At 36.5% G+C, this 23637-nt stretch overlaps 1 protein-coding gene across 1 annotated transcript in view; it reads left to right on the forward strand.

Moving 5' to 3' along the window:
- The window catches only part of rod (rough deal), a 128259-nt gene that overhangs the window by 98950 nt on the left and 5672 nt on the right, over positions 1-23637 (forward strand). The window contains exons 23-29 of the mRNA XM_067087413.1: positions 6841-8762; positions 9212-9366; positions 9474-9656; positions 9849-10023; positions 21264-21320; positions 22434-22560; positions 23015-23196. Of these exons, the coding sequence (XP_066943514.1) occupies positions 6841-8762; positions 9212-9366; positions 9474-9656; positions 9849-10023; positions 21264-21320; positions 22434-22560; positions 23015-23196 (2801 nt within the window). The remainder of the gene's footprint in view (positions 1-6840; positions 8763-9211; positions 9367-9473; positions 9657-9848; positions 10024-21263; positions 21321-22433; positions 22561-23014; positions 23197-23637) is intronic.

Raw genomic sequence — 23637 nt, forward strand, 5'->3', positions numbered from 1 at the left:
TCATGAATTTATTATATAAGTTTGCATTACAGGTGATGAACTAGTTATTTTTGCATTCACTTGACAGCCATTATATTTTACCTATTGGGTAATAGAGGCAAGTGATGTAAGAATACCCCTATATAATTACAGTCACCACCCTACTTATGAACATTCAGAGATATGAAGAGAAAGGGTCACAAGTTCAAATTTTGCTCTGTGCGCATATTCTGCTAGTAGTACTAGTAGTAGTAGTAGTAGAGTAATAGTAGTAGTGGGTGGGATTTACCTTCATAATAGTTCTCTTGTTAGTGCTATTCCTTGTGTTTGTCTATTTTGTCTATAATACCATGAATCTTTTATAAATTCCTTTCTATTTTCAGTTTCTTCTTTTGATAGATGTGCAAATGGAAGGATGTTAGCCATCAATCCCTCTTTATTTTCTTGATATGGCTGCTGTAAGAACTAGTAAGAATTTTTGCAAAAGAATAGAAGAACATGAAGAAGAAGAACCTGTTCCTTTAACCCCTTCCCTGATTATCCCAAATATGCCTCTGATTAACTACCATGTATTCTTCTTACAATCACAAGAATACTTGTTCATACTCATAAAATATTCCTACTTATTTTTTACCTTCCTGATTTAACTCGTTCTTTGATGAATTCCCGTTTTCTATATTTCCTCTCCCCATGGGAAATATTTAGTATATGTATTTGTTCTGATATGAATACAATGAACCCCCCGTATTCGTGGGAGATACGTACCTCCCCCCTGGCGAAGAGCTAATATCTGCAAATACTTAAAACCCCTCTAAAAACACTTAGAACTGCCCATTTTCATAGTTTAAACACAAGAAAAACCTTGTAAAAATGCTTATACCTGAGTATTTTAAGTTTTATCACAAAAAGTGCATTTATTCATGAAAATTATATGAAAATACAGTAATTAGTGAATATTTCTCAGTGAAAAATACCGCGAATGGGCGAATTTTCCATGAATAATGACTAGATATGTTCCACAGAGAAACCCACGAATCATGAGAACGCGAATACGGGGGTTTACTGTACTCCCCTGCACTTTCATATATGGATTATTCCCTAGTCTCTTCAAACAAAACATTTAAGACTACCCTGGGAAGTCCATTGTCTGACCCACGCTGACCTCCATTGTGTTCTCAGCCGAGCTATCGAGCAGACGTCTCTAGACTTAGCGCTGAAGCATTGTAGCTTCTTTATTTATGCATTTTTGGGGACATTTCTAATTCCCCATTATAAAGTAACAGATCCTGTTAATGACTAAAGTGTCAATTTATCAATTCTGTGGCGGATTTTCACATAACTTTTTGTGTGAGATGAAAGTCTGTCACAGTAGTGTGATTGAACACGAGATCAAAGACTTAGGTTATTCAGTCGCGCCCGGTTTTTCAATCACATGATCGGGTGTAGTGGTTTAGTCGAGCTTTGTTATGAAACATATTCAGTGGGTGATAACACGTTGGTAAATATGTATCTAATATTTATGAGTCCCATTTTTCTATGTTATCAACCGGTTGACTGGTGAGAAGTATTTTCCCAAAGGAAACATTTAGTATGTATTTTTGTCAATAGGCAGCGGTGTGCATTGTTTACTTCGTGAACTTTCAATGTCAGCTGCTGTTCCTGTGAAATTCTCTCCAGATTTATGATTGTCATTTTTCTAAGAATATTAACCGATTAACTGGGGAGAAGTATTTCTCCGAAGGAAACATTTAGTATGTATTGTCAATAGATTACAGTATGGATTGTTTACTATGTAAACTTCCAATGTGAGCTAATGCTCCTGCAAAATTCTCTCCAAGTTTGTAACTTTCAAATCAGGGAAAAAATACTAAATTTTAATTGTTGCAGGAATGAAAATTTTATTTTTTCTTTTTACCTTGCATCCAAATTAATTCTTTATAATACAGCATGATTTAAAAATACAGTGAAAATAGTGTAATCCAACCCAATTCATTGAGCCCTATGTGTAACTGTGGTCAGTTATTTTGCAAGTACAGTAAGCCCCCGTATTCGCGGGGGATGCGTACCCCACGCACACACACCCTGTGAATAGCTAAAATCCACAAATACTTAGAACCCTTCAGAAAACACTTAGAACTGCCTATTCTCACAGTTCAAAAAAAAAAAATGCTTATACCCTGTACAGGTATTATCCTACTTGCGAAGGGGTTAGGTTCCTAAAAACCCATCATTTGTTGGAAAATATAGCCTAGCCTACACTGTAAAGTATACTCTGTACATATACGGTATAGTAATTATTAATATCGGCTAATTCTGGATGTTCAGTACAAAGAGAAATTGAATAACAAACAAGAATTAGCTTAGCCTACACCATGGTATATTGTATACACATAGGTAGCCTAGCCTACAGTATACTGGACTCTATATCCACATACAGTAAACCCCCTGTATTCACGGGGGATGCGTACCTCACACACACACACACACACACACACACCCGTGAATAGCTAAAGCCTGCGAATACTTAGAACTGCGTATTTTGATTGTTCAAACACAAAAGAAAACTCTTAAAAATACTTATACAGGTATTATCCTACCTACGATGGGGTTAGGTTCCTAAAACCCATCGTTTGTTGGAAAAAATGTATCTTGAATATAGCCTACCCTACATGAGGGTATTCAGTACCATGTATACATATATGATAGCCTAGCCTACACTAATAAAGTATACTCTATACATACACAGTATAGTAATTATTAATATCAACTAATTCTAGAGGTTTATGCAGAGCAACTTATGATAATTCAATACAAAGAGAAATTGAATAATAAACAAGAATTAGCTTAGCCTACACTATGGTGTATTGTATATATATAATATATATATATATATATATATATATATATATATATATATATATATATATATATATATATATATATATATATATATATATATATTATACTGTATTCTATATTCACTACATTACACTGTATAATTCACACCAGTAAACCACCCAGATTCACAGGGATGCGTACCCCATCCCTCTGCGAATAGCTAAAATCCACAAATACTTAAAACCCTTCTAAAAACACTTAGAACTGCCTATTTTGATCATTCAAACACAAAAAAAAAAAAAAAAAAATTAAAATGCTTATACAGGTATTATCCTACTTACATATACGGTAACCTAGCCTACATTATACTGTACTCTCTATTCACATATCATATTAAACAAACATCAACATAATGAATATGCATCTTATCCATGGCTCTTTTTAAAATGTTATGCTTTGATTCACTGTCTCCAATGATATTGCGTATATGATATTGCTTTTGTATTATAAATTGCGATCAATGTTTTGGCTTGGAAATCAGTTACGCAGTAAGTTTATTTCTCCATGTTTAACCCAGTTTAGAGCGCTTTTTTTGCTTCTAGTTATCGTAAATGAATCTCTAGATACTGTATTTATAGGGGGCAAGGTTATTTTTCATTATACGAAGGGTTTTTAAGTCGAAATATAACTTAAATACGTCTCGTAAAACTAATTTAGCTGTGTTTTTCATTAATAGATAACGTTGGCCGTTTGGGGGGCATGTTTGTTTTGTGTAAAAAAAAATCAAGATTCCGTTTGCTATTTTCACTTGATTTCATAATATGAGCTTTACGTAGTTATCGTTTATCAGCGTAAAAATAGCGGTAATAAGTGTTCTTTCATACCCAGTAGTTTTGATTAAAATACTCTCTCCAATTTTAATTCTGGTTGTTTCATCCATGTTGCCGATGCACGATAATTTATAGTCATTAGCAGCTTGAACATTGTTTTCTCAGCTTCAGCTACAACTTGCAGCTTAAATTTACTAGCATATGTCCTTTCCGATCTTTTATCCATACCAAATAAGGTATAATGTAAAAATATATCAGTCCTATTCTACTGAACGTCATTTGTACTATAAATACGGTAATTGTTTACCACTGTACGATGGTTGAAATACAAGCAAAACAGCTGTTGTTATCCAATTCGGTTATAAGCAAAACAACAGTCTCTCGTTCGGTTGTTTATGGCTGTACGCATTTACACGAGTATAATGTTACTAACAATAATTTTATCATTCGCATTTACTTTTTTAACCAGAAGATAGGATAAAGAGATGTATGAAAAGAAGTTGGTCTATTGTAATTTGGTCTCTCTTGCTGCCTGACTGTACATTGCTGCCTGAGCCCGCAAGAAACTTAAAAATATTTTGATAAATATTGTCGTATCGGTATTAATTGCTTACCCTATCGCAAAATCGAATTATCGTAACTTGAGCACTACCTGGGTACCTGATTATTTTAATTTTATTACAAAAAGTGCATTTAGTCATGAAAATTATATGAAAATACAGTAATTAGTGAAAATTTTTCATTGAAAAATACCACAAATTTTCAGTGAATAATGCATATACAGTAATACTTCCATCTTACACGATTCAAGTTGCGCGAATTCACACACACATGAACTTTTCACTGGAACCAAACTAATGGGAATACGCGATTTTTTCACAGACACACGAAATTCTCGAGAAACCCTGTAGAAGTGGGTGTTTAATTTTTGAAGTAATTTACAAGTTTTCATGCTTTTATGTGTAAAATCTGTATGAAAAATGCATTTCATTCTTTTATGTGTAAAATCTGTATGAAAAATGCATTTCATGCTTTTATGTGTAAAATCTGTATGAAAAATGCATTTCATGTTTTAATTTGCAAAATCTCTATGAAAAATGCATTTCATGCTTTCATGTGTAAAATCTCTATGAAAAATGCATTTCATGCTTTCATGTGTAAAATCTGTATCGAAAATGCATTATTTTTATTTTTGTACATGCATAAATATGATGCAAAGGTAATTTCAGCACATCCACTTAGTGTACTTTTACAAGATGTGGTACATTTATAAGTTTTCATGCTTTTAACTGTAAAATCGATATGGAAAATTTATATTTATATTTCTGTACATAAATATCATATAAGTATTATGTCCATTTGCAAAGTCTTTGTCACAAGGACTTTACATGACCTTGAGATGAGGTTGTTCAGTCGCGCTTATTTGATAAAATGAATTCATTAATGTAATATCAGAGATGTAACTAAGAGTTGTATAGTATAAGTGTCATTCTTTGAAAATTACTCTGTTCACCTCGGAGAAAAGTGCTGGTGCAATCTGTATGTGCATGTAATTACAGCACGTTCAGTTGGTGTACTTTTACAAGATGTGATACCGTTAGTTACTGCAGTTTTCAAAGATGATACCCCTGTAGAAAGTGTGTATAATTTTTAAGTTTTTGTGTTTTTAGGTGTAAAATCAGAATGGAAAATTTGTATTTATATATTTGCGCATAAATACGATAAAAAGCAGTACAGTTACAGTACAGTTACTTTATTACTCTCTCTCTCTCTCTCTCTCTCTCTCTCTCTCTCTCTCTCTCTCTCTCTCTCTCTCTCTCTCTCTCTCTCTCTCTCTCTCTCTCTCTCTCTCTCTCTCTCTCTCTCTCTCTCTCTCTCTCTCTCATTCGTAGTTAGCGCTCAAACATACTTTTACAACTTATTATGTCTCTGTACGTCATTACCTGTACAGTATATAATTTTAAATTGATTGAATTTTACCTGTACTGTACTACCTTCTACGAACATTATGTACATGTTTTCGATATTTTATGGAATTGTACTTTTGTTGACTGACACATGACGTTTTGCCTAGTGACGCAAAGAAAACGGCTTTTACTCTAAGTGACAAAGAAAACGGCATCCCATGAATTAGGGTTAACATTAGTATACGTACGCACCTACTGTAAATGCGCTATTATGAAACTGTGCAGTACTCAATTTTTATGTCAACCATTTACTGTGTTCCTTTTTTAAGGGTAATAAGCTAAATTTTAAATAAAATTACACATATTTTAGTTCATTTAAAAGTTAGCTTAATACTTTGGGAGCATGATTAGGGTCATATTTAGTACTTAAACTCTGGAAATAAACATTTATTAGCATTTTTAAAGACCATGCCAAACTTACGCGAAAATTCACCTTACACGAGGGGCTCCGGAACCTAACTTCGCGCAATTTCGAGGTATGACTGTATATATTCCATTGAGAAATCCACGAGTAGGTGAGACTGTGAATAAGGGGGTTTATTGTATGTTTTTGTCGTATTTGAGTTTATTTTGATAGAAGATGCAGTTGTTATCTAATTATTGTCCTAATTTTCATTAGATTTTAATTTTAAAAATAGGTTAGTAGCTGGTCTACTTCCTCCCTGCTTCAAGAATTTCTTTTCCTTATATACCGATCCTTGCAGCTGGTTACTTCAAACTTTCCCTATGTAGCATTCTATACAATACTAAAATCAGCATCCTTTTTGGGCCTCAGCTGTGTTTCTTTCTTCCTATTGAATTGTATTAGTTCTATATTTGGCCTGCTTCAGTTTTCACCCTTTATTTATAATATAAATAAATCCTTCACTGGACCATCTTGTAAAACTTGAAGTGGCTTAGTGACCTGGTTAAGGTGTTTCACTAGTAATGTTAGTCATATGATATACAACTGTCATTCCTAAAAATATATACACTTTATGAAACTTATTTTAGTTCTGTATGCGCAGATAAGGTTTACATTTCTGAGTTGAGATGGAAAATGCAAAATGAAAAATAATCTTAACCATAAAGTACACATTTACACTACAGTACTGTGTTAGTTTAAGTTATGAGTTTTCCACCAAAGTCACAACAAACCCTTTTTCAAGCACAGTGATTTTTTTTTATTTATTTTTAACCACATCCTTTTCATTGTGTTTTATCAGGAAATTTATTGTTAATTTCAGATCAGCTGAATTTGCTCTTAGAAGTAGGTATGTGGTGTCAGCTTGGAAGTACTCTTTATGCTCAATGCCATGTTGAGGGGATCTATACTCAGCACAACTTGGAAAGCAGCAGCCCTTACACAAGATGGAAATTCAGTGCTGTGTACAGTGATACTAGCATGCCCATTGAGAATGGTGTTGTGAATTCTATGTTAGCAGATGCTTTAGCATTATGGATGACTTCACAAGATAATCAAAAGAGTAAGGCAGTTGTTCCCTATTTAAGTGGTGCAGAAGTAGTTTGCTCTTCTATGGACAGTGCAGATTTAAATGAAAATCTTTTCAACCTCGTCAGCCATCTCAGTGAACGAGGACATGATATGTTGTCCTTAACCGTATCTTTACGTAAAGCACTAAGGACTTTGCTTTTCTGTTCCAAGTCAACAGCATCTATTGCTAGTGCCCATGGTTATCAGCAAATTCTGAATTTATTTTTGAAAATTATTGGTAGCAAGAAGCCAGATGTCATCCTAGCAGTCAGCTTGCTCACTCTTCTTACTAAAAAGGATGCCTCTAAAGGACTCAATGAATTGATAAGAAGATTTGGTTCAGATTACTCAAAGCTGATGTCCGTAGCTGTTATGGGAAAAGATTATTGTACCCTTAATGGCATCAGAGAGGTTTGGGAGAAGTTCAGTGCTTTGCACAAAAGATCTGTATGGGGTAAGCGATTATCTGATATGAGTATATCGTTCAAGGAAGCATTCAGGGATAGCAAAGCTGTCGCCACAGTTCTTGATGATGTGGTTGCTCATCCTGAGTGTTCCTTTTCTCTGATATATGAATACTGTGAAGACTTCAACCTAGATGTGATGGATGCCTTTATCCAGCACTTGAGGGTGGTTTTACACAAGTGGTCTCCAGAGGTTCCAGATGAGGGTAGAAGGCCAGGTACAGTCCTTAGAATAGAACCACCTAATGCTGTTTTCTCCAAGGCTCAAGCCATTATTGCTGAAATCAGTAACAAATCCCACTTGCAAGAAATGCTCACCGAAGAACTAAACAACATCAGTTCTTATAATTATGAGATTTTGGAGCTAGTGCTTCATCAACTTAAACATCTCCAAGGTGATCCTCAGGAAGTACAACTCCTGACACGAGGGCTAGATGTTTTGAACTTTCTCAGAGTTTATCCAAGGCAGTCTCCGCCTGGTGATGTTGAAATAGATGATTGGATAAGCAGGCATCCGCAGAGTCTAGGCCCACCTGAAATTTCAAAGTATCGCCTACCTTTTCATGAGTTGTTGAAGCGCAGTAAATCAATGAAGATTATTAAATCTGAGCTAAATATATCCACTATTGACATTTGGCTTGAAGCTGCACCCACTCTGAAACTGAAGGCAGATGAGCTTTGCATGATTGCAATTCAGAATACTGTGTCTAGTACTCTAGAACAAGAGAATGTTAGTAGGAAGCAAAGTAATCGTGATGGAAACACCACCTGGCATGTGTGTAGTACTAATAGTGCTTTATTAAGTAAGATTAGAAATGTTGTAAGTGAAATAAAGTCCTCTGAACTAGCAACTGCCTGTGGCAGCTGGGTTGTGAATCGTCTTCCACCTGGTCTTGATAAAGTCTTGGCAGCAGAGAAATGCAAAACTATGGCAGAAGAATGGAAGGAGCACGAAGGTTCAAACTCCATGGCAGCTGATGCTTTTGCATCTTTCAGTAGCCGATATCAACAGCTGGCATTGGAGCATGCCTTGCACAAGTACAACTTGGCTGAACCCAAATACCTTGCACTTACACGCACACCAATGGAATTGATCTTCGCTCTGTATGAGCATTCATCTTTGGGCTCCCTGGCTACCTTAAGTACGCATTCCATGCCTGACATCAATAATAGTGTGGGAGATATTTGTTCAACAGCTGGCTTAAGACAGGTAAGTTACCTAAACCTGAAACATTTTTATGTACTACTTGGGAGGTGTCAGTTTTTCTTCATGTTGGGCAGAGCTGTTAGTAGGGAGTTCAGCCAGACCAAGTGTCAAAAGTTTCATGTTAATCTAGTCAACGGTACAACTATTCTATAAAAAAATTTACCTTTTTTTAATTGTAAAGTATCAGTTGCATATTAAACATGAATCAAATAAACAGTAACAGTAGTATATTTTATGTCTGTGTAACACTGGTTACTTTGCACTTTATTCATTGTTATATTGTGCAGCCTGTTATCAGAAAGGTTATTGTTGGTGCCTTTATTGTACATAGATATTTAGGCCTTTGCTTTCATTCACACTACATTTCATTGGTGCTATACAAAGAAGACTACCAAAACAAATGTTGAAGAAGCATTGCAGCTCATGTACTTTCAGTTTATTTTCTATTTTAGGTTGCCATCCAGTTAGATTTACTAGAGAAATGGCTTCCACCTTCTGAAGCAAGTGAAGTAGGAAGTGGTGAAGAAACTGTTGCAAACTTCAAAATTGCTTTTGATCCTGTGGCTTCTTCAGAAGATGGCTCTCCAGATGATGTGTCATTATCCAGGTATCACCTTGTAATGGTATTGTGACTCAATTTATGTGAAGAGAATGTTTTGCTCCTAACAGTGCATAAATTGAAGCTTCTTACATTCTAATTGTATTTAACTCCAGGGTGATCTATCTGTTGCGGTGCTGTCCACAAGAGGAGGCTGTTAGTTACCTGCTAAATAGAGCTTTAACTGGAGACACAAGTGTTTCCGCTTCTCATCGTTTAAGAGCCCTCCGGTGTCTTTTAGCCATTGCTGATGAGAAAACAATTCAGAAATGCTCTGGTAAAAGTATTTCATTTATAAGGTTAGTACAGTACTGAATAGCCAGTGCAGTTTATTTTCTCATAATTTATCTTATTAGTCAGTGGTTACTGTAATAATTTTTAAAGCAGGCTGTACTGAACTTTTCTTATTGAAAATGTGGAGTAATTATAATCACCTTTTTATTTTATTTTATTTTTATTTTTATTTTTTTTTTTTTTTTTTTTTTTTTCAGGACATTCCTGCAAACTGTAACATATGTTAGCAGGCTGGAAGCTCTAGGTCATGCCACCAGTGTTGATCAGTTTAATGCTATGGATAAAGGTGCATTAGTGGAAGGCCTTTGGAGATCACAACGACACAATCCTCTTGCTCTTACCCTGGTTACTGACCTTTGTCATGATTATAAGGTATGTAGATACAGTAAAATGCAAAACATAGAAGTAAAGAGGGGAAAGGTTAAATGAAGGCAGCGTAGAATTATAGTTTAAGGACAAGAAAGAATAGAGCAGTAGAATAAATGAAAGATTATATTTAACACAAACTGTACAAAAACAGTGAGGGATACAAAACACAAAAGAAGGGATGAAGCCATCAAAGCTGTTAAGGAACTTGTGAACCTAGACTTAGCACCAGGTGCTGAACAGACTCCCAACAAATATTCAAAGATATAAAGTTTAGATTCTTCTCATTTGTGTCAGTGCAATGTTAATAGTATCTTGCTGACATCCAGGATACTTTTACAACCTTTTATATCATAGTGTAAGTATGCTGTAAAAGTAATATGACCTGTTCTACTTTTAGTGCTCTAAGAAAGCAGAGATTTCTGTATCTCTCACACTGCAGTGAAGGTTAATGCTTAGTGTGTTTGTGCAGGGAGCATTATATGGTGAACTAATGGTTCTTTGTAGCACATCCATTTAACATATGCTGGATTGCTTTCTGTATTTTACTTTTCTTCTGTAATCAGTAGTTTCTCCCCACCCAGCTGTTAAGTTACTTTTAACTTCATTATGCTCTTGTTTTCATCTTTTACTTAGAGGGAAATCCTTTGTGCCAGCCCTATAAAAGTAAAAAATTGGGGCTTGATATCTAATTACACTGCTTAATGAGGTATAGTAATCTCACATACAAAAAAGGATCTTGAGAAGCTAGGTAACTTTTACACAATCTGAAATGAATTATAACTTATTTATATGCTGGAATTTAGTTTAAATTTCTTATTTGTATTGCAAGTGATAAAATGCAGAGCAGAATCAAATAAAACTGTTGATTGTAAAAATAGCAGTTATTAACTCAACCAAGTAAGACATCATCAAAGCAGTAGTGTGAATTACTTCAGTTTTTAGTATGTTTGGTTTCCAAAATTTGCATTTTTAATCTTTTTTCACTAAAATGATATACTAAAGTTAGGTTCTGGTTTGCAAACTAATGATCAAAATTTTATTGGACTCTAACTTGCAAGACAGAGTACAAAATTAAATTGTTAGTTTCAGCATTTGCTAAAGAATACTTGACTACTCTGTTGAGCTTTTAATATTTAGTGACAAATGGTGATACAGGTAATGCAGGTGAATTAGTAGTGTTATTAACCCTTAAACGCCGAGCCTCTATTTAAAAAACGTCTCCCGTATGCCTGCGGCGTTCGGTGAGTTAGCGCCGAAGCGGAAAAAAAGTTTTTTTCAAAAAATCACAGCACGCTTAGTTTTTAAGATTAAGAGTTCATTTTTAGCTCATTTTTTTGTCATTGTCTGAGGTTTAGTATGCAACCATCAGAAATGGAAAAAAATATCATTATCATATATAAATATTGAAATATATGACAGCACAAAAAAATTTTTTCATATATAATTTTATACAAATCGCGCTGTGAGCAAAACGGTTAAAGCTAACGTGTTATTTTGTTTTTCTTTGTATTGTACACTAAATTGCGACGATTTTGGTCTATAACAAATTGTAAAACGATCAAAGCAACACAGAGAAAATATTATCACAAAATGATGCATGAATTAAGTAACGCACGGACGTAAAAAAATGTTTTTTCAAAAATTCACCATAAACCGAAATATTGTGCTAGAGATTTCCCGTTTGTTGAAAAATGAAGCTAATTGATTGAATATTACTAGACTGTAAGTGTTTTAGCTTACAATTGCAGTTTTCGACCATTTCGGTCGAGTTAAAGTTGACCGAAAGTCGAATTTTTTCTATTTATCGTGATTTATATGAAAATATTTCAAAACTGATAAAAGCTACAACCATGATTTATTTTCTGTTGTATTGTACATGAAATTGCGCACATTTTCATATATAAAACTTTATGTAACGACTAATATAAAACTGCAAATATTACGACAACATGACGAAAGAATTTCTGAGATGTTCGGCCGAGTTACCGCGCAGACATAAGGAAAATGTTTTTTCAAAAATTCACCATAATTCGAAATATTGTGCTAGAGACTTCCAATTTATTGCAAAATGAAGGTAAATAATTGAATATTACTAGAATGTAAGAGTTTTAGCTTACAATTGCGTTTTTACCATTTCGGTCGAGTTAAAGTTGACCAAGGTTGAAATTTTGGCAGTTATCGTGATTTATGTGAAAATATTTCAAAACTGATAAAAGCTACAACCATGAGCTATTTTCTGTTGTATTCTACATGAAGTTGCGCACATTTTCATATATAAAAGTTTATGTAACGACTAATATAAAACGATGCAAACATTACGACAACGTGATTTAAAGAATTTCTGAGATGTTCGGCCGAGTTACTGCGCCAGAGCGTAAGGAAAAAGTTTTTTTTTTTTTTTTTTTCAGAAATTCACCATAAATCGAAATATTGTGCTAGAGACTTCCAGTTTGTTGCAAAATGAAGGTACAGGATTGAATATTACTAGAATGTAAGAGTTTTAGCTTATAATTGCGTTTTTTTACCATTTTGGTCGAGTTAAAGTTGACCGAAGGTTGAAATTTTGGCAGTTATCGTGATTTATATGAAAATATTTCAAAACTGATAAAAGTTACAACCATGAGTTATTTTCTGTTGTATTCTACATGAAATTGCACACATTTCCATATATAAAACTTTATGTAACGACTATTATAAAATGGTGCAAACATTACGACAACGCGACGAAAGAATTTCTGGCGCGGACCTAAGGAAAAAGTTTTTTTCAAAAATTAACCATAAATCGAAATATTGTGCTAGAGACTTCCAATTTGTTACAAAATGAAGGTACATGGTTGAATATTACTAGAATGTAAGAGTTTTAGCTTACAATTGCGTTTTTCGACCATTTCGGTCGAGTCAGAGTTGACCAAAGGTTGAAATTTTTTGTAGTCGACGTACGGTACGTCCACTTGGCACCCAACAGACAATTTTAGTCGACGTATGATACGTCCAGTAGGCGTTTAAGGGTTAAATGAGGATACAGGTATTGTTGCTGCAAGGAGTGAGTGAGTTTAAATAAAGTATTGACTTAATTTATTCACTGCGCTAATAATTTTTTGACAAAAGGTAGACTATTTGCATAAAAATGTATTGATTGCACATAAGTATACTTTAAAGTTCACCTCTATTTAAATTAGAATATGTAAATATGGTTTTAGTTGCAATACGTACCAAGATCTATGTCTCAATTCTTTTGTTAGTTCCAAGAGTGTAGTCATAAAGAACAGAGCTTATTTGATTAGACATTTTATAAAACATTTTTTTTTTTTTGGTTATCCATTAATGGAATATCAATTGTGTTCTACAACAAATTTAATGCTAATATAGTTCATATATCCCCGGATGTCAGGTCAGGTATGGTAGTACCAACAATTGAGATTATTGGAAGGAGTTTTTGCTGTAATTGTTCATTGAGGAGAGTACTTGTCCATTCATAAATTATTTCTGAATATGGCACTCTATGTATTGTATGATTAAGGAGGGCCCATACAGAAATTAACAAAGCATGTAAACCAAATACCATATTTTCGTTGAAACTAGAGCCTTCATCCTTGTGAAGTGTGTGTGTTTTAAGTTACTAGTGGTAGAAGTTCTTGTTATTTGGAACCTTTCATATGGATTTTGTAAGGCAGTGATAAAACCATTTCTAGCTTAAAGTTGCTCGAAATCCCTGTGTTCCAGTAGAATTCACCCAAGTTGGGGGTTCCACTAGCTCCTGTGCAACTTTTCACAGACACTTCTAACTAATGTTGGGGAGTGTTTCTGCTAGATCATTATGTTACAGGAAGTTAGTTGTAGAAAGCCAAGGCAGCACATGAACTTCTGAAGCTAAAGATCATCTTTCTTGCCTACCCATACCTTATTTTATTCTTTACAGAATAAGGTTTTGTTCCCACATAAATACAGACCCTCGGTATTTACATATGGGACTGACTCTCAGCAAGCTGGAAACCCAGCCAGTAAAATTTTGCAAGGTTATTATGGTAATAGCTACTGATGGTAAGGGCAGAAGTACCACCCACCAAGTCAGTGCAGTGCGCATTCAGTTCTTTGCAGTTTACTTTTGACTGCCATCACATTTAGACTTGCATTTCTTTTCTCCAACCTGCCGTTCGACTTTTCTCTTCTGTTTAAATGTAATTTTTATGATATATTGTTTATAGTTTTTTATACTTTGCATATAATATTGATATATTTGAAACATTTCAACATGTTTTTCTGTCTCCCTGATGATATGTTCACTTATTCTTGCTACACAGCCTTATTGACTTGTTTTAGCATGTATAAGTTTTTGCAGTCTTTCTCCTTATGTATAATTTAATTTTTTGTTGCCTCTTTGTATGTATGCAAACACAACACTTATCACTTTGGTGTTTGTTTTGTGTGTTCTGTTATGTTTTACTATCTCGCATCTTTGGAAAGTTGGAGAGATATCCATCTCTCGACTGCCAATTGTTCTATTTTTAGACATCTTCCCAACCTCGTTTTTAAGAACTTCTCTCTTCAACGTTCTTTTTGTCCTTGTTCTGAATGACTACACAGTTTCTTTCAGTTGTGTAGATTGAGAGGCTTGAGGCAAGGCAGGTTTTTCGTGTTTCCTTTTCCAGGCGAGGGTTTCATATTCAGTTGTACGAGGATATTTCATGCCTAAACCTAATAAGTTTCCCGACTTGCTCTCTCAGACCAGTGCGAGTTCCTGTATATGGTTCGTGTCTTGTTTTTTGCCCCGTTGTGGGGTGGTGTGAGTCGAAGGCTCGCTCCCTTCCCTTCTCTTCATTTCCGTGATGATGAGGAAACCCTCGAACAGTCTTTGTCATCGTATGCTGCTCCAATTGTTAGATCCTTTTGAGTTTCTAACAACTTTGCCTTTTCTTGGAGTAAACAAGATTTCATCTCTTTGTGTCTCTTATCCTGTCCGGGTAGTTCCTTCCGTGGTCGGATATCTTACTTGGGAACAGTTCCTGGGTGCCTTTCGTTGTTGGATTTGCAGGAGAAGTTGTGCCTTCTTCTTCATTATTTGCATCTCCCATCAGTACAGCCCTCTCCCAGGTCATCTTCATCAGCCAAGAAGGATGCACAGCCATGCTTGGCTTAACACGTTTGTGCGACATGACACTTCTGTTTCTTGCTTCGAAGGAATGCCACGTTGCTCCTCCTTTTGGTAGTGAGTTCTTTGTAGCTGTGTGTCGTAGCTGCAAAAGCTACTTTACCCCCCTGCCTACATGTTTCACACAGGAAAAGTGCCAGGGTTTCTTTGTCATTGGGTTTACAGTGGAAGTAGAGCCCTCTTCTTCTTCATCTTCTGTCAAGGGGGCTGCGCAGACTTCATGTGCCTTCTCTTCCCTTGTAGTTCTTTTGGGAACAGTGCCAGGTTGCCATGCTCAGGACCCCATCAGCATAACGCTGACACACACATCTGTGTTGGCAACAGTGTTGCTACAGTTTCCAAATGCCCGTTGCACTACATTCTCCAAGGAGAAAAATACGTATGTGCAGCATGACACAGACATACGTACGTGAAAGACACATCTGTATCTGCTTGTAAATTATACGCATGTGCAACGAATCACATCTGTGTCGGCTTCAAAGGAATTATACGTATGTGCAGTGTGACACATCTGTGTCTGCTTGGAAAGATTAATACGTATGTGCATCGTGACAAGTCTGTGTCTACTATACATACATGCAATGTGACACGTATGTCTACTTGGAAGGTATAATACTAACAAACAATGTGACACGTTCTTGCTTGCTTGGAAGGAATAATACGTACGTGCAACTTGACTGATAAAAACTCTCCATGATTGTTTTCGTGGATATCATGTTCTTATTTTGTTCACCCATCTATGGACATAGGCTTGGAGCCTCTCCTACTTAGATGGTCACTCTCTAAGGAAAGAGAACGCAGCCACATGATTTACGTGTCTATAGACCAGGGATAGGCAAATATAAGATGTGCCATCACACATTGTTGATCATCTCAGTCTATTTATTGTATAATATGGCATGTCTGTGACATATCGATAAAGCTACAGTATGCCGATCGTCTCTTAATAAAAGGTTCTTTTTTCCAAGAGTCAAAAAGAGCAGCCTAGCATGTTGCTTCTTCATTCCAGTACAGGTTTGGATCAATAACATTACCAATGTAGTTTCAACTACAGTGGGATTGTTTTTCCCAGAGCAGAGTCACTCTTCTAGAGCAGTCTTCCCTTCCTTTCACTTTCATTCTCGACACACCGAAGCTGTTACTATTCGGTTCTGTCTTTACGGACCGTAGGCATATCAGCCATTGTCCATGCCACATTGAAAATGTCACTAATCGTCCGATCTGCTTAGTTGAGCAATGACTGGGTCTGGTCATTACTTGGATAGGTGACCTCCTGAGAACACTGGACGCTGTTGTTGTCTAGATGTCTTTCACATCCATGGTTAGAAACATTGGGCTAGTCAGTACTTGGATGAGCGACCTCCTCGGAACTTGAGATGCTATTGGTGTCTAAGAGAAATCTTTCACATCCATGATTTAAGTCTTGGGCTGATAACTTCCCATCGTTCTTCCTGATTCATCAGGAGATCAACAGTGTATGCGCATTCCATTTCTAAGGACCCTACAGGCTACCAAGTGCCTGAAGGCCTTTTGCATTAACAGTCAGGACTTCACCTTCAAACCAAGTGCCAACAGCTTGTTTTTGGTTCTGACTCGGCCAAGAAGTGGTGTCTAGGAGCTCCATTTCTTTTGACTTTATGTAGATACACTCCCCCTGTTAGGAGTGGAAGATGTGAGAGTTGTAAGCAGTAGCTGCTGCTGCTTCAGTTACCTGTTGATCCACAACCGAGAGGGAGAGAACGTTATGTGGATCTTAAGTCAGTTTCAAGAGTCTCAGGGTCCAACTAGGCACTCTTTTGAAAGCAACAGCACCAAAGTAGTGCCATGGTTACTCTATTCTCCTCCAGACATTTTTCATTCTTCGAAACATTGACCAGGGCGGTAGTCTCTCATACTTCCTTTCTTGGAACTTGAGCACAGTTCTTTTTAGACTTTCAGAGAATCTCAAGATCCAAAGATAGACACTTTCATCTACTCTGTTGCCGTGCAGGTACACGAGTAGACAGTAGAACATTCAATACAGGCAGTCCCCAGTTAACGGTGGTGGTTCCATTCCTGGCCAAGCGGTGACATCCAAAAATCATTGATAACCAGAACATCACAGTAATTATGGTAATAAATGGCGCTTACAATGCCGTAACGCCAATTGGAGCTGATGAACTGCTTACTGATGCCAATAAACTGCTTACTGATGCTGCTAAACCATTTACCAGCACCGAAAATCTGTTAACGACATTGTTAGCCAAGTGCCACAAAACCAAAATGCCATTAACGGATGCCGCTGATAAGTGGGGACTGGCTGTACAGTGGCCAACCAGACACTTCCCAAGCAAGATGGATGTAATTACAAACAGTTTAATCAGTAAAGTCAGGAGACAAGGACAATTCATCATGGCACCTTGACTAATGGGAATTTGTCCAACGTCTGAAGAAGTTTGATCTTAGTCCTTCTTTTCTCGACTTACTGAAGTTGGCACTGTTCTGCTCTTGTCTTCTCCCACCCTTGGACAAGCAAGACATCTTTGGTATCCATGTACATCTGGAGGCTTACACCTTTTGCCATTCTACATGTTTCTAAGATGATCAGTGGATTGATCATTCCACTTCTATGGTCCTGTGGTTCCAATGACAGTATGACGTCTATGGTGCTCCTTAAAGATTAGACCTTCAGCCCAATGCCAATGTCTCATTCGTTAGTTTTGAGTTGGTCGAGTAACAGTGTCCAAATTGTCATTTCTCTGACTAGTGAGATGATCAAACAAGCGTACCCCACAACTTCCTGGTGGACATCAGTACGTTTCGGGCCAGATCTTTTGAGGCCAGGGCCATTGGTCTGTACATGGCATTCAGGAAGAACCTGTCAGTCGAGTACTAGGATGGAATGTAATCATGCAGATCACATTCATCTCCTTTTACTTTGGGATGTTGCCCATAGGTCCTTGGACACCTTTTCCTTGGGTCCTGTGGTGGATGCTCAACAAGTCATGTAATTCACATAAGGTGTGCGACTGCAGGGGGGAGGTGTGTGTGGGACTGGCCTGCCTTTCTCCTGTCTTCCTTCCTCTTCCAGTGGGCAGAAGAACAGTGAATGATCCGTCACATGTTGGACGGGCATGCATGCTGGTGATCTAGGTGACTGAGTGTCCTATTTTTAATCTAGCCCCATTTGGATTAGTGGATTCAAATCCTTCCTTCTCTCTAGCAAGGGGAGAGAGGGACTGGCTATGAACAAACCAGTTGGTTATTCTTAGCTTTATAGTCTCCGGCACTGTGGGTTCACTCAAACCTTTTCGAATCAAGGATATTATGCTCCATTAATTCGAAAAGATCAGAAGTCTGGCAATTGGACATCTCCCTTGTTCAGTAGATCAGAGGTACGGTCTCCTTCCTTTGCTCTTTCATGACCAGGAAGAGAGTAAGCAGTGATCCATACTACCAATCAGTTCAGAGATTTACTGAGAATCCTTCCTCCAAGAGTAGGTCTCCAATATGTAAAGACCAAGGGGTTGTATTTGTTTAGGAACAAATGACAGATTTTTAAAGTAATTTGTATTTTTCCTAACATACAAACCTGAGTTCTCTACATAAAGTTCGTACCTCTTACCACCCTCATTATCTTACCTGGGCCAAAGGTAAACTGCTTAGAACTGATTGCTCACCAATTTGGTGGCTGGTGCTTCTCCCCTTGCCATTGGTAGCTATTACCATAACCACCTTGCAAAAGTTTATTGGCTGGTTTTCCTGCTCGCTGAAAGTTAATCCCATGTATAAAGACCTCAGTTTTGTATTTTAGGAAAAATACAAATTACTTTAAAAATTTGTCATGTTTGAGTAATGTCAGTGCCACAACGGTGGCATGCCTCAGGGATCAAAGGGGAACAAAATCAGAAGCTTTGTAGAAATCCTACAAGATCTTTGGATCTTTGCATAAGCCGAACAAAATGATGGAGATATAACCCTGAGGCTAGTACCAAGGAAACAGACTTATCACTGCTTACATTCTCAGCAGAATGAAGTAGAGTATTTTTCAGAAAGGTCTCTTGACCCAGAGGGTTGCAAAGCTCTTTGGAAGTTACCTGGAGTGCTGTTAGCTAGCTTATTCGCAAGCCACGTGAACTTCAAGTTTCCACTGTATTGCTTTGTCTAACCAGATCCAGCAACTTGTACATAGCTAGGACCATGCAGAAATCTTGCCTTCTTTTTTTGGTCTGATACAACAGGTACTAATGATAACTGGAGATCCTCAAACCAAACCAGGATTACAACAGTCAATCTCCTCAAGCTTCTGCAATACTGGTTAGCCAACTTAAATTTTCTGGTAGATTTTCCCAGAGTAGAGACAATCACGCTTTCACAAGTTTCACAACAATGGAAGAATGTTAACATCATCATGCCTTAAGCTTGGACTTGAGAGACAGGCTTTTCACAGGTCTGCAGCAGCCCTTGCCCATTCTTGTAGGCCTTCTACCAGTCGAAGTAGGGTAGGTTCACTGATATCTGTGATGAATTATACAGGGTTGCTCTATCCCAGATACCTGAACTTTTGGAGGTAGAAGTAACTGCTTCAAAGGACCTTAGGCACCCATTTCCATTCTAAAAAGGACATCCCAGAACTGTAATTCAGCCTCCAAATTGGAACCTATCTTTGGTGCTTTGAAGCTTCTACCAAGGGATTATAGTTCTCCCTTCATCACATTCCCATTAAGGCAGCCTTATCATGGGCATTTGCATCTCACAAACAAATTAGTGAATTGCATGTTCTGTCTCTTGGGTCACATATTTCAAGAATATTGTGGCATTCAATTTTTTTTTTTTTTTTTTTTTTTTTTTTTTTTTTTTGGAGTATGTCACCAAAATGACAACATCTTATTCTCACAATTCCACGAGAGACTTTTGCTGCTTCTGCCATTATGCTGAGATTATGCTCCTTTGTCCCTCAAGGGCAGTTTGACATTCCTAGAGCCACAAGATATCTCAAGAAGGATGATGCTAGATGCTTCCTGTATATTAACCAGAGAGAATTACATACCTTGAAGACCATGGTTTCCTACTGGTTCCGACAGGTGATCCTTGTAATGTGGCCTGTGTCTGTGAAGAAGCCTCACAGACAAGATCGACATTTTGAAAAAGGAGCAATCAATTTTTTGCTTGCTTTTAAAAGAAATTTTGAGAGTTCAGCAGCCTTAGAAGCTGGTTTTTAGAGAAAATCACCTACTTTTGCCAACTCTACATGAGAGATTTTAAGCAGAAGGGGATAAGGATGCTACTTCATGTAATGTTATTCCTTTTGTGAAAGATAAAATGCACTTATCTCTGATTCAGCCATGATCATTTTCATGTACCTGTGAAATGTATTACAAGCCATTACATTTCTCCAGAAGGATTTGTGTTTATTTTTTTAAGTTACTCACTGATAAAGTATTGGTCAAATTTTTGGAGTGTCAAGCTAGTGAAGACGCCATGCCATATTGAGATCCATCGGGTCTTTCAGTAGCAGAAAATGATCACTCGCATTCTCCCATGTAAATAGCAGTTCATTCTGATCATGAATTATGGTTTTTCCTGAATCAGCTGATGATATTAGAATAACAAAATGTTTCACATAAACCTATTTGTAGTTATGCATCCTCTCCTCATAGCCTTCTTGTTTTAATTTTGTTGCAAGTTCTGTGCAAAGAATGAGATTGTCAGCTCCTTCCTACAAATGGGGTAAAGGTGGCCTTGTAAATAGCCTTCAGTACAGTAATGGGTTTTTTGTTCTTCAGTGTTCAGTATTTGAAAGGGTTGGTGTCTTTGGAATTTAACATTGTAAATAAAGGCTACTTAAGGTTGATGGGGTTATGTGAACATTTTTTTATTTAAAGAACTTTAATTTGGCCATATGTCAATTGACTTATTGGCAAAAATTTAGTATTCCAATTGCTCAAACAGTTGGTTTTAGTTTTTCACACAAATGACCTTAGAACATACCATTAAATAGGTAACATAGCTTTCAATATGGCTAAGAGTAATAAATCCTAAGCAGTATGCTGAAGGTTTGGTTGTTAGCTAATTGAGTTGATGCTTGTATTTTTGAGTCAAATTTTTGTTTCAGGTAACAACAGCTTCCCTTTGGGGTGCCGTACTGACACAGTTGACGAATTTCTTTAAGGTATGTAAGATAGTCATGTATATTTGTTATATATGATAGAAGAGCTCTTTTAAGGTTTTTTGTGATACTTTTTGCCAAGACATTATATACAAATAGTAATCAGAAAAACTTTTAAGCCTTTTTGTCATCCTTAGGTTAAGTATGGAATAAATCTAAATTGTGTTTTTTACTGTATGAGAATCATGAAAGAGGAGGATAAGAAGTTGATTATTGAGACTTCTATTATGTGTAATGCAAGACTTTATTGGATGTTTACAAGAACAAGGTGTTTTTATGTTGTTTTATCTTTACTGATTCTATCTCTTGATCTTGTGCTTACACTGTCACTATTTCCCCATTAATTAGCTGCTGTAATGCTTGCAACATCTGTAGTAAGACACAATGCAGACAGTATCAAAGGTTCTTTGTAGTGTCTCTTTTGATCCCACCTGCGTTACTTGCTGCCTTTTACTTTTCTATTATTTTTTTATCTGCATACCTGCTTGTCCAACTTCTATAATTTCACCTTACTCCTAATTTTCACAAACAGTCATGAATAAATCCTTCACACAGGCCATGTGAGAGTAGTAATGTGATTGTCATCATAACATACTATATGTTACTAATACTGCTTACTCTTTTACAGTTCTTATCTAATCCAATTACTCATATTTTTTCTCCATGGTCTTTGGCCTTCCCACTGTTTGGTATCCTATACTTCTACTCCTTCCTTGCATGTAATTATGTGCCCAAGCCATCTCAGTCTTTGGATCTTGGTCTGTATTCTTATCTCTAAACACATCATTTCTCTATTTCAGTGCTTTGTTTTATTTTATCCAAGCCTCCCAAAATACACCAACCCTTTTTTTGAGTTTTCTGTATTTTCCATGACAACCAATTTAAGCTGTGTAGAGAAACAAGTCTTATACTGTACCAGGCCATAAGTTTTTTCATGTTAGTAGAATTTGCTTATATACCCAGAGTCTAACATCCATCTTTCCACATGCTCTACCAGCCTTACAGCCCTTCTACCATAGCATAATCCTCATGATCAATCTTGTCACCTTTACCTCTTCTTGTGCCTGATGAAAATCCTGTATTCTGCCTAAACTTTTCCATTTATTTTCCTTTCAGTTGGGTCAAGTGGATAATGTCACACTGGAGAGAGTACTTTTGCAAATAAATAGTTTGCCCCATCTTTGGGTTGTTCCTGCCTTGACCACTGCGTGGGCTACCATTATTGTCAACCCATTTTTAAAAGGTGATAAGTGTCTTTCATTGGGCTTATTGCTTGAATTTTGGTTATTATAGTTTGATTATTTTTTAACATTATTATTATTAATTAGTTTTGTTGCAATTTAATGCTTTCTTAAGCTGTTTAATTGAAATTAGACAGTTCCATTAACTTTTAAATGATCTGAACTGTTAGAAATCTAAAGTAAATATGAATGAAATCTCTTTTATCGCATATATAAATAGAATTTGGAGATCTGTAGTGTTACAAGCAGCATTCATTTAGCAACTTTGCAAAATCTAGGTGGCCCTATTTTCATTGTTTTTGTTTGTCATTTGTTAAACCGTGCTCACTCGCAATAAACACAGCTCTGGAGGCCAACAATATTTAGGATATCTTTACAGAAATTTTTGTTGAAAATTAATTTAAACAAGATATTGCTCAAGATATCCCTGTATCTAATCAAATTTCAATCCTTCAGCAAGCTATCCAGTCAGCGAGAGCAGTCTCTCTGCATGTGTCCACAGTGTAGACCTACTACTCCGTCATTGCCCTGTTGTGGTACCTACAGTCTCTCTCCTAAAACACTGTGCCAATTTGGATCTTCCGGTCTTGGCTTTAGCCATTGCTGCAGCTGATCAAGTAGACTCTCATAATCTCAAGGTAATAATGTGCTCATGTTTCCTCATGCTGTACCACCAGAATAGTGTATTATTGGACAAGGAGAAATCAATGAAAGAATGGTCTCGAGCTTTCTTCTGTGGGGAGTCTCTGCAGACATTACTCGAGTACTGATTACATTTGTCATCACATGCCATGGCTCCCTGTGATGTGTAAGTTTCCAGGTGTCATTGTCATGATAGGCTATGCAGATTATGTGATGACTACCTTGAATTGTATATAACATGGTGGCATTTGTTTTTTGTGGGTTAAAAACTTTCCACTATCTTAAAACTGCCTTATGTTTTCTCTTGTTGAATCAGATGCCACCATTTATACACTGCTCTCAGTGCATTTTACTCTCCATAAACTCAAATGAGTACAGTCAAACCTCGGTTTTTGTATGCCCTAGTTTTCTTACGATTCGGTTTTCGTCGACTTTTT

This window comes from Macrobrachium rosenbergii, chromosome 43, assembly GCF_040412425.1.
Source record: "Macrobrachium rosenbergii isolate ZJJX-2024 chromosome 43, ASM4041242v1, whole genome shotgun sequence".
NCBI lineage: Eukaryota > Metazoa > Arthropoda > Malacostraca > Decapoda > Palaemonidae > Macrobrachium > Macrobrachium rosenbergii.